This window comes from Mobula birostris, chromosome 2 (assembly GCF_030028105.1).
Source record: "Mobula birostris isolate sMobBir1 chromosome 2, sMobBir1.hap1, whole genome shotgun sequence".
NCBI classification, from domain to species: domain Eukaryota; kingdom Metazoa; phylum Chordata; class Chondrichthyes; order Myliobatiformes; family Myliobatidae; genus Mobula; species Mobula birostris.
Window position 1 is genome coordinate 165,052,931 of NC_092371.1, and position 12,502 is coordinate 165,065,432.

The following is a 12,502-nucleotide window of genomic DNA, read 5'->3' on the forward strand; positions in this document are numbered from 1 at the left end:
TTAAACCTAACCAAATCATGGGACAATTTATATTGACCAATTAACCTACTAACCGGTATATCTTTGGACTGTAGGAGGAAACTGAAGCACCTGGAGAAAATCCACATGCTCCACGGGGAGAACATACAGAATCCTTACAGATAATGTTGGAACTCCAGACTCCAGTACACTGAGCTGTAATAGCTTTGCACTAACTGCTATGCTACTGTGGCACCCCATTCGGAGATCCTCACGTTGGGATGACTGTCACTTAAATACAAACCTTCCTTCCTTTGGTAAGGTAAACGCCACAAATACTGTTTCTAATCTCCTGCCCAATAAAACAGGCAACAGATAACAGACAGTGTCTGCCATTTCTATTTACAGTAGCTCATATTTATAAAGTTTTCATTGTTACTCTGCTGTAAGATAACTTAGGGTGCACTTACTAGGGCAGGTCACCTTTTCCTTGGGCTTGATTTCACTTTTCTTCTCACTTGTTCTACAGGAGGTGTGAGGCAGTGAAGGTGGGATGTAGTAGTTTGTCGATTTTCCCTAGCAATAAAAGAACATGATCAATGAGCTCATCTAAATGATGACACCTTCGTATTTTAACTTTTAAACTTTACTCACAAAGTAGGATGGAGTTGTCCAAATTTCCCTACTGTACTCTAAAAGGGAACATTGTTAGGGAATGATATTATCCCTTACAGCAAGGCTAACTCAACAGTAAATCCACAACTGGATTTTCAGAGTGAAGCAAAACAGCCAATTCAGGAACACTTCTTCTTGCCCACCATCATAATTCTGAATGATCCAAGCACCTACAAACACTACCATTTCTTGTACTATGTACTCACTTTGGTAATTTATAGATTTTTTAAAGTCTTGCACAGTACTGCTTTCACATTATATGTCAGTGATAATAAATCTGATTCTAATATGTGGCATAAATGAATGATTGCAAGAGATGTATAGCCAGATGTGCAGTTTAAGTTGGCATTATAGTCAGCACAGACATTATAGACTAAAGGGCTCAAAATGTCTGGGCTAGTCATGTTAATGTGCAGTTCTATTCTACATTCTAATCTCCTAAGAAAGAAGGCTATTTTAGCTCTACAAATTACAAAGTAAATGCTAATCCACTGCTTCACAACCAAACCCTTCCCATAAATGCTGGTGTATCCTGATGTAGCCCACTTTGGTCCCTTAGAGAGAATGGATGTGGAGAAGATGGTTCCCACAGTGGGAGAGTCTAGAACTAAAGGGAACAGCCTCAGAATAGAGGGACATCCATTTAGAATAGATGAGAGATGCGGAGAAATTTTGGTGATGAACCTGTGGAATTCATGTCACAGATGGCTGTGGAGGCCAAGTTAAAGCAGAGGCTGATAGGTCCTGGATTAGACAGGACATCAAAGGTTATGGGGAGAAAGTGGGAGAATGGGGTTGAGAGGGATAATAAATCAGACGTGATAGAATGGTGCAGCAGACTCGATAGGCCGAGTGGTCAATTCTGCTCCTATGTCTTATGGTCTTCTAAGTATCTGCCTCTGGCAAATGCCCAAGCACAGCCTTAGGAAAGGAGTGCCCAGGTGGCACATTTCAAACACAAAAGCTTGCAACATCCAGAACATAAGAGATTCTGCAGATGCTGAAAATCCAGGTAACACACACAAAATGCTGGCAGAACTCAGCAGGTCAGGCAGCATCTATGGAATGAAATAAGGAGTCTCCAATTTGGAGACAAGAGTCTTCAAAAGGATCTCGGCCCGAAATGTCTACTCTTTATTCTTCTCTATAGATGCTGCCTGACCTGCTGAGTTCCTCCAGCATTTTGTGTTTGTCACAACAGCCAGTCTATTACTATCATGGGCTTGTATCTCAGTCATAAATGAATTCTGATACAGTGAGGCTCACCATTCTGTCACTCTAATGACCAATTTAGGATGTATCAAGATTTCCACAAATTGCTGTTTCAATAAAATTCTTTTTAGTCTGTATTCCCCCAGTGCGTTACTTTTCCCTGATCCCACAGTTACTACAGAACTTCACAAAATCACACTAACCTTTCAATGTAAATAGTAAATAGATAACTGCCTCAGCACTGCCAGCCCTGGTCAGACATTCACCTGCAGCTTGCTTGTTGTAGCATGCTGGAGTCTAATCTTTAACTACTGCAAACCCCAGCTCAATCCCAGATGATGAACACACCCAGAGTAAGTTTAAATGCTGGACTGTACCTCTGGGAATGATAATGTGTCTTCCTTCAAATCTTTACGCTTGTGGGTCAGGATTAGTGCCAGCATCTCCACAGTTTTTCCTAGACCCATCTCGTCTGCAAGGATTCCACCAGGCCAGTCAGCACTTGATAGAGGGCAGTCACGGATAATGCTAGAAACATTTTGAGAGTATAAGTTAGCATGTGGAAAATACAGCACTTCTGTAATCATAGTAAAATCAAATGATGTTCAAAGGCAAGAGTCAAAGGTTAAGGTCAATACTGTCAGAAGCACTGTATCATGTAGTAAAGAACATATGATCCTACTTCTTATAATGTTAAGTTTAACTCGGTCAGTACCTTAGGGCAACAGATTCTAATTGCAATTAATACAGAGTCAGAGCTTACTTAGAAATTAACCTGGGTGTGAATTGAAAATTGCATTTGGATTCAGTTGTGCTCTTCTGTTTTAGGCTGTCCTCATTTATGATAATTAGACTTTGTTGTCATAGAGCATTACAGCATGGAAACAGGCTCTTCAGCCCATCTACTCGGTGCCAAACTATTATTCTGCTGAGTCCCATTGAGTTGTCTTTAAAGAACATCTCTGGTTAAGTTTAATTAGCAGTATCATGCATCCCTCTGAGATTAATTAGATTCAAAAAGACAAACAAGAGTCCTGACAAAAGGATATTCACTGAGATGAGCAACACCCACCCTGCTTACAATTAGTTCTTTCTCAATTTTGTTACCAGATTAGTACTGAGTTACAAAATAAAATACAGGAGCAGCAATAGCAATAATTGAGCAATGTCACTGAAAGTCCAGATAGATGAGAATACAAACTGTTAATAAACTAAGAAAATGATGAAGTTAAAGACAGTGAGAGAGGAAGTAAAACAGAGAAGAATGGAAAAGAGGATACATATTGAGCCTCTCAGATCCCCAGAGTGTTCCCAAAGTGCTTTAAAGTTTATAAAGTTCTCATCAGAAACTTATTAGTCAGCCTGGATTAGGTGCTTGGGTTTCTGGATGGAGAATACAAGAAAACCAGAGGTACCGTATAATATTGAGTAAAGCTATCACAGAAGGCATTAAGAAGTAAGACGCAGTGAAACCCCATCTAAATCTAAACTCTAAACAGTAACAACGTTCACAGAAGAACCCTGGACACATCAAACGTCTGCAATCCTATTTGCATTCCAGAGAAACCAAATTTAGCTTCAGCACCATATCAAAAGGAAATACCAGGCAGTAAAATATATACCCACCAGCCAGTGTAGGGGTTGTAATATAATTTCTTCTCATCTTTAGTGGTGATTTCTTTCCATAACAAGTGAAGGGACATTTCTGCATTGAAACAATTGAATATTTTTAATTCACATTATTATACTGGCTTTCAAGATAGAGTTGAATGGCAAAAATGAGTACGAAAATACAAAGAAGGCGTTAGAACTCATGCACTTCCACCAATGTATTTGGAAAATCACATATTTAACGTTCCTATATTAAGCCTGTAATCCTATACAATGCATTTCCTCAGGCACGTGGAATACTGTATCTTCTGCTCACTCATTTGTTAGTGTTGAATGTACTTTTGAATGTAATACAAAAAAGATAAGGCAGTCAGTCAATAGACGTTGACAAATTTTCCAGCATTGTAGTTCCTATTTGTGTGACAACAGACATTAAGGGCTTCAGTTTAGGCTGAATTGGAGTCCCAACCACATGCTGCAGCTTCATGAGCATACCACCATCCTTAGGTGGTGTCAAAACCTAGTTTTGTATCTTCTCCCCCTGCCATCGGGCAAAAGATACAAAAGCCTGAAAGCACATACCAGCAGGCTCAAGGACAGCTTCTATCCCTCTGTTAAAAGACTGATTAGTACTGAGGTTCCCTGGTACGACAAGAAGGACTCCTATCCTCATGATTTACCTCAGTTATGACATTGCACCTTACTGTCTACACTTTCTCTGTAACTGTTACACTTTATTCTGCATTCTGTTATTGTTTTACCTTGTAAAGTTGTAATGAACTGTAAAATGTATGAACGGTATGCAAGACAAGTTTTTCGCCTCAGTACATGTGACATTAATAAACCAATTTATTTATCAAGAAGGAACTTTGTTCTTCATAGTACCTGAAAAAAGATTTGCCTTCAGTAATAAAACTATCTTTCTAAGAGCTTCCAGTTCAAACTTACGGTCAGAGGGAGGATCAACGTTATAATGTTCTTTCTGAAGCATCCAATTGACAGCCTGACACTGGTATGGTCTGAGTGTTGGAACAAGCAGAGAGTGCTGGACCTTCTCATTGCGGAGGACTTCCTGTTGATGCGCATGGCGTACAAAGTCATATAGTTCTTCTATATTCTCCCTTTCTAACTCTTTATTTGCTTCTTCAATGATGTTTGATACATCTAGATTAAAGGTATAGAAAAAAATATTTTTGGTTAAGCATTGTTTAAAAAATGCCTAGCACACATAAAAATAAACATAGGTTTCATGTTTTAAAAACCTACCATGACTTTCAGGCATTTTAGGGAATATCAGTTCATATTATTTCTTCAATGGCTCTCTTAAGAAGAATTGTAAGCATACATTTGGAATTAGGCTAACTGATATTGATATTGAACAGCAATCTAAGTTAAACATTCATGCAATGATGTAAAACTGACCTCAAGATTGCACTCTGGAAGAATGGAAGATATAAAAGCAACAAAGATGTGGAATTCTCCACAATTAAGGAAATGATGCTGAAAAAGCACCACATAGACCTTCTGTTGGGATGTCTGGATAATCATTGTTAAAGTAACCTTTCTCAGTAGTAGCACATTCATCTGAATTTGTGGGTTCAAATCCTGTTTGAGAGCTATGTGTGCTTATCTCTAGGCTTACACTTCTAGTGCAGCTGGCGTGTGGCATTTTGAATGAAATATTACATAATGAACTGGCTTTGCATCTAAGATACACATAAAATATTATTTGGCACTACTCAAAGAATAGCAGGAACATTAGTCTGTAAATACCATATTTGCCCGTCAACCAACAATAAAACATAGTAAACCAAAATAAAGTGGATGGTGAAAACGCAAAATAAAACAGAAAATGCTGGAGTTACTCAGCACTTCAGACTGCATCATTATTGTTTCATATCACCGAGCCAAGTTAGAGATAAAATATGTTCCTAATTGCAGAATGATGGGGAAAGAGCTAAAGGCAAGTTCAGTGATAAGGTGAAAAGAAGGTGAGTTTAATAACTAGGGAAAATTTGCAAGAAAAATGTGTTGTTAATGGTATAAATAAACACGGGCAAGTGTAGAAGAAAACATGAATAGGTGTAATCAATATCGGGAACTATCGAACCAAATGTTAAGTCTAGAGGGCAGTAATGTGTCAAGCCCATAGACAGCAACACACATAAAAGTTGCTGGTGAACGCAGCAGGCCAGGCAGCATCTCTAGGAAGAGGTACGGTCGACGTTTCAGGCCGAGACCCTTCGTCAGGACTAACTGAAGGAAGAGTGAGTAAGAGATTTGAAGTGGGAGGGGGAGCGGGAGATCCAAAATGATAGGGGAGGTCCGGGAAGAAAGACAAGGGGGGGGGACCCAGAGGATGGGCAAGGGGTATATTCAGAGGGACAGAGGGAGAAAAAGGAGAGTGAAAGAAAGAATGTGTGTATAAAAATAAGTAACAGATGGGGTACGAGGGGGAGGTGGGGCATTAGCGCAAGTTAGAGAAGTCGATGTTCATGCCATCAGGTTGGAGGCTACCCAGACGGAATATAAGGTGTTGTTCCTCCAACCTGAGTGTGGCTTCATCTTTACAGTAGAGGAGGTTGTGGATAGACATGTCAGAATGGGAATGGGATGTGGAATTAAAATGTGTGGCCACTGGGAGATCCTGCTTTCTCTGGCAGACAGAGCGTAGATGCTCAGCAAAGCAGTCTCCCAGTCTGCGTCGGGTCTCGCCAATATATAAAAGGCCACATCGGGAGCACCGGATGCAGTATATCACCCCAGCCGACTCACAGGTGAAGTGTTGCCTCACCTGGAAGGACTGTTTGGGGCCCTGTATGGTGGTAGGGGAGGAAGTGTAAGGGCATATGTAGCACTTGTTCTGCTTACACGGATAAGTGCCAGGAGGGAGATCAGTGGGGAGGGATGGGGGAGACGAATTGACAAGGGAGTTGCGTAGGGAGTGATCCCTGCAGAATGCAGAGAGAGGCGGGGAGGGAAAGATGTGCTTAGTGGTGGGATCCCGTTGGAGGTGGCGGAAGTTACGGAGAATAATATGTTGGACCCGGAGGCTGGTGGGGTGGTAGGTGAGGACCTGGGGAACCCTATCCCTAGCGGGGTGGCGGGAGGATGGAGTGAGAGCAGATGTACGTGAAATGGGGGAGATGCGTTTAAGAGCAGAGTTGATAGTGGAGGAAGGGAAGCCCCTTTCTTTAAAAAAGGAAGACATCTCCCTCGTCCTAGAATGAAAAGCCTCATCCTGAGAGCAGATGCGGCGGAGACGGAGGAATTGCGAGAAGGGGATGGCGTTTTTGCAAGAGACAGGGTGAGAAGAGGAATAGTCCAGATAGCTGTGAGAGCCAATAGGCTTATAGTAGACATCAGTGGATAAGCTGTCTCCAGAGACAGAGACAGAAAGATCTCGAAAGGGGAGGGAGCCCATAGAGAAGCATCTTAGGAGTGAGACAAAGAATTATACTCATAGGAACCCAATAATAGACTTACAGATTGAACAAATGTGTTCCCCAAAAGTAGTCACCCAATGTGCATTTTGTCTGTTTGAGAAATACAGAAAGATAGTTCCAAGTTTCAATTAACTTGCAAGTCAGCAGTGCTTGTTGCTGACAGTAAAACTGTAAGCGCATAAGACTGTTAGGTGACTCAGGGACAAAAAGTGTCCCGTCTTTAAGCTTGGCATCAGCCAAGGATTCAAAGCTTTTTTTGGTATGTGTCTGGATCAGGAAAATTATATAGAAACTTGCATTCTGAAGGGCAGCCTATTTTGTAATTAAATAGAAAGATAGTATTTAACATGGAATCACTGATAAACTTACTCCTTTCAACCTACTTCCCATTCCCCTACTCTTTTGCTTCTATCTGTTTCTCACCCCAACCCCCACCACCATGCTCTCCCTCCTATCTTCAGTGGTTCTCAGCAGTTTAATGCTGGCAAGTGACAGGTGACTAGGCCCCTCGCAACACAGCCAGTTATTAAAGACAACCACTGCGAGTGGTAATACATTCTTTAAGACATGAGAGCAACAACAAACAAGCTTCCCTAGCTGTTCCACCAGGCCTGGTGGAAAATTTACTGCATGTATATTTTTATTCATTTTGTGTTTGTGGGAGCCAGCAGGAAGTATTTTTTTTTCCCCAAATGGGATTGAACTTTGACTAGGTTGGGTAAAATCATCAGATAAATAAAGTGTAACCAGAAGAGATTCTGCAAATGTCAGAATTTTTGAGCAACACCCAAAAATGCTAGAGGAACTCTGCAAGTCTTGGCCCAAAACTTTGAATGTTTATTGCACTCCATAGATGCTGCCAAACTTTCTGAGTTCCTCCAGTATCTTTTGTGTGTTGCTAGAGAAGTAAGTAAAGTGATCTTTTTCAATGTCATATAGCACAGTCTACTTCCCACTTTAATAATGGAAATCCATACGGATAAGGGAGATCAGAGTTTTGTGAATGGTTTTATGTTAATCCAAGCTTTCTTTTTTCATCGTTCTATGCACATCATGTTAATGGCTCCATAATGAAATCAGCAATGAAGAAATTAGTATTGGAAAAAAGTAAATGATGGAAGTTATATACAAACTAATCTGAGATTAACAGCTCTGATAAAGGTAATTGACTTTAAACATTAACTCTTGTTCCTCTCTCTGGGGATGCTACCTGACCTACTGAGTATTCACAGCATCTATACATTGCTTTATAATGGTTCTCAAGCTGCCCTGTTTCCATTTTCCTTTTACAATGAACATTATACCTGGAGCAGCTATGTCATAAAAGTATTCCATGAGTTTCTGAATCAATGTATTTGCCTTTTTCATTCTCCAACTTCCTTCACTCAGGTATTCTGGCTTTCCCAAACCAGACTCAAGTAGATATATAGCAACCTACAGAGGAATAAAACAAACAGTTTGAAATTAAAGTTAAGTCGACAACTAGACCGTTTGGCAATAGAAAATAAAAATAAAAGCACATCTTGTACTCAATTTTCAAAGGACTATCCTTAGGATGATGACCTTGAAGAGAATGCAGTGCAAATTTACTAGAGTGCTAAAGAGATCAAGGCCTTCCATTTCAAACAGCAACTAAGAAATTAGGTTTGATTGTCTTAGAGAAGGATGAATAGGTAAAGATTTGATGGAGATATTCAAAATTATGAGACAAAGCACTCTGTGTGGTCTTTTTTACCTGAAGTTTCTCTATTGCTCTGACCTATTTTCTTGAGTGGATGAAAACTGTGACTTAGTAATAAAAGCTATCAATTCTAAGTCACTTCCAAATCATTTGCCATTCCTTTATGTCACTTGGTCAATGGACAGAAATATATTGCAACCATTAAGGCAGTGCCAGGAAATGAAGAGATTCAAGGAGTAGATCTTTTAGAAAATGGAGGAGTGACATAACCCCAACAGGAGATAATATTATCAACACACTGGTGCAATGAAAGCACAGCACTATAAACATAGAAGGAGTAGCTCGCTCAGGCTACTGAGGAAGAATTGTAAAGGTAGAATAACTACTTCAGCTTCATCAACCAAGGGACATGAAGCAGGATTTTCTCTTGAAATTAAGTGGAGGAGAGAGGGAAAGTAATTTCCATGTAAATTATTTGCATATACAGAAGCCAATGGACAAAACCAGCAGAATCAGAAAAAGCAAGAAACAGAAATAACTACAAAATAGAAAGACTGAAAGAAGGAACATAAAACAAAAAGAAAGGATACCAAGAGCGGGTGGAAGAGTGAGTAAAAGGGAGAAGGAAAATTAATGTTTTGAAAATCTAAGCACATCTTAAATGCCAGTATATTGAGTAGAGTCCCATGAAGATGCAGGGAATCATAACAAAACTAAAGAATGTTCATTAAAATTAAAACTAAGTAGATGAAGCTGCAGTGGTAGGAAATTGGCATTGATCAGCAATATCGCTTTCTAGTATATCACTGAAACATTTATACCTTTATTTACAAATGATTTGGCAAAATACAGATTAGTTTGTCAGTATGATGAGGCAGAAGTTCTTAAGTTATCAGTACATAATTGGGGAGAAGACATTTGTGTAATGTGATTACAAACTAAAAAGAGCAGAAAGTAAATAGAGGAGAGGGAAAACAAAACAGCCAGTCAGGAAGAAAAACTAATAGTCAAGTCAAAGTTGACATTTCATTATAAAAATGAATACCTTCAATGTTTGAGTCAAAGTTTGACAATCTTCAATATTCTTTTGGAATAATCCAAGAACTTTCTTTTTTTGAAGCCATAATATATCCTCCAATACTGTATAACTGAGTGAACTTCTTACAGAGCCAATCACTTCTTCATGGCAATCACTCTCAGAGTCATCACATTCCTTCCTGACTGAAACTTGCAAATGATGGTCACTAGCGGTCTTTGACAAGCAGAGGGTGAGAGACAAAATGTTATCTGGAAATACTTGGCCTTCTGGAAGTTGGAGGGTGAACTGATTTAACTCTGCTCGCCACTCTTTACCTGGATGGCATGGTGAGATAGTGAGACTGGGAGGTGCAGAGGTACTTGACAGGAAGGCCCCCCCTTCATCCTCAATCTCAGTCACAGTGGAGATGTTTGATGATTCATTCAATTTCAAACTGCTCAACAGGAGAGACCCTGCCTCCCCCTGTTCTGGAAAATTTGTGTCTGCAGCCTCGGGATTGTTGCTGCTATCTGTTACAGCAAGTGTTTGGAGCTGCTTCAAGTCATCACACATGTTCCAACTAAGCCTTTTCTTTGCTTCCTCATCTACCCGCGTGGGGGCTGTTCGTTTCCTTCGGTTGCTCATTGTAGAGCACGTATGGAGCCGGTTTGCAGCTGAAACAAGAATATGAACAACATTCTCAGTAAAAAGGTTGTCTGATGAATCCCATTATTACTTTCAAAACAGGAAAAACGCAGCAGACCATTTAATACCCATAATCTCCCTCTGCTATTCAATTAGATCGTGACTAATTTGTATTTTAATTTCAATTTGCTTGCATAATCCTAATATATTTCAGACCCAAAAACAGTTAATACCCCTCAACCATCAGGCTCTTGAACCAGAGGGGATAACTTCTCTTAACTTCATTCAAACCAACACTGAACTGTTTCCATAATCTATGGACTCACTTTCAAGGACTCTGCACCTCACATTCTTGATAGTTACATTTTACTTATTTATTGATATTATATTTTTCTTTTTTTCTTTTTGTATTTGCAGTTTGCTGTCTTTTGTACATTGGCTGTTTGTGTATCTTGTTATGTGCAGGCTTTCACTGATCCTATTGTTTTCTTTATATTTACTGTGATTGCCCGCAATAAAATGAATCTCAGGGTTGTATATAGTGACATACATGTACTTTGACTATAAACTTACTTCAAGCTTTTTGAACTTTGAATATCTTTACTTCAGAAAAATCTAACTTCACCGCGACAAACATTTAACATTCATAAAAAAAAAATCATAGGTCATCTCACAGCTTGAAAAATACTTTGAAATACTGAGCAAATAACAGAATTTAAAGTACATAGAGAGGCCAGATAGTGCATCTGGTCTGTACTGCTGTACATCTTCCAGGCCAGCCATCTTGTACAGATCTTTATTTAACCTGCACATCACTCTAGATATAAATCCATCCCAATAGCTTCCATTCTTATTCATGTTTTTCTCCAGCTTTTCCTCTGAAGCATCTATACCCTATAGCCAAAAGCCACATGTGATGTTTCAATGAAGTAAAATGACAATCTTACCTCTTTACAATTGAAAATGGGAACATATCCAGCACTCCTAAATGGCCTGTTGTTATATTTTCTTTCTAAGATGTGCCAGAATTCAACCCAAACTACAAATGTGGTCAAATTAGAGTGTGGTATGGTCATAGTAAAATATTGCCTCCTTTTACAATTATTTAATTTTAATGGCTAACATTCTATTACTTTTTTTTATTATTTTAGATCCATCTACAACATCTTAGACAAATATACACAATGCCAGAAAATCCTAGTAGGTAGGAAACATCTGTGGGGAGGGAAAGTCTCAATATTTGATCTCAAAGACTTTTCATTTCACACACCTGGTCAGACTGAACTTTGAGTACAAGTAACAGAGAATGATCCTTTTTGATGCAAAGTAGACAACTTTAAATCATGCCACCACAACATTTTTTTGTTTCATGAACCATGTTATCACTATACTTCTGTTTGTAACATTTTGCTTGTCTTTATTTACTGTGTGCCATTGCCGTTAACAAACTTGGATTCATAGCACTCTGTTGTGCTGTCCAGTTCATTAATAGTTCTATATATCGTGAGGGCTGAAGAGGACTTCGATGCAGAGGGATTTGCTGTCCTGATGATTCCCTTGCATGCAAGTCACGTAATTGTGAGAGCTGATACTGTTACCTTTCATTGCCTAGAGAATTGTATCTGGATAAAACATGGGCGAGGGTGTGGACTATGTTTCATTTGCACAGGACATTGCTGCCATTTTCCATGTGGGTGATCTGTTAGTTTTTGTGTGAGGGAGGGGGTTGGGAGTTTAGGGGTTGCGAGTTTTTGTTTTCTTTTTCTTTTTGTGCAGGGGAGCTGATGTCTTTCCTTTTGATGACTTCCATGGTTTTTCATTATTTTGTGGCTATCTGGAGAAGACGAATCTCAGAGTTGTATCCTGCATACATAGAAACATAGAAAACCTACAGCACAATACAGGCCCTTCAGCCTACAAAGCTGTGCCGAACATGTCCTTACCCTAGAAATTACCTAGGGTTACCCATAGCCCTCTATTTTTCTAAGCTCCATGTACCTATCCAGGAGTCTTTTAAAAAACCTTATCGTACCCGCTTCCACCACTGTCGCTGGCAGCCCATTCCACGCACTCACCACACTCTGCGTAAAGAACTTACCCCTGACATTTCCTCTGTTCCTACTTCCAAGCGCCTTAAAACTGTGCCCTCCCGAGCTAGCCATTTCAGCCCTGGGAAAAAGCCTCTGACTATCCACACGATCAATGCCTCTCATCATCTTATACACCTCTATCAGGTCACCTCTCATCCTCCATCGC

The 12,502-nt window shown here is 39.7% G+C and overlaps 1 protein-coding gene across 4 annotated transcripts in view; it reads right to left on the minus strand.

Annotated features, from left to right (window-relative positions):
- shprh (SNF2 histone linker PHD RING helicase) overlaps positions 1 to 12,502 on the minus strand; it is a 70,663-nt gene that overhangs the window by 54,667 nt on the left and 3,494 nt on the right. For all 4 annotated transcript variants that reach the window (XR_011884878.1, XM_072250754.1, XM_072250753.1 and 1 more), the window contains exons 3-8: positions 9,629 to 10,275; positions 8,207 to 8,336; positions 4,405 to 4,620; positions 3,472 to 3,550; positions 2,223 to 2,373; positions 429 to 534 (exon numbers count right to left, since the gene is read on the minus strand). Coding sequence is in view for 3 of the 4 variants with exons in the window: in XM_072250754.1 (XP_072106855.1) it covers positions 429 to 534; positions 2,223 to 2,373; positions 3,472 to 3,550; positions 4,405 to 4,620; positions 8,207 to 8,336; positions 9,629 to 10,246 (1,300 nt within the window). In the remaining variant the exon portion in view is untranslated. The remainder of the gene's footprint in view (positions 1 to 428; positions 535 to 2,222; positions 2,374 to 3,471; positions 3,551 to 4,404; positions 4,621 to 8,206; positions 8,337 to 9,628; positions 10,276 to 12,502) is intronic.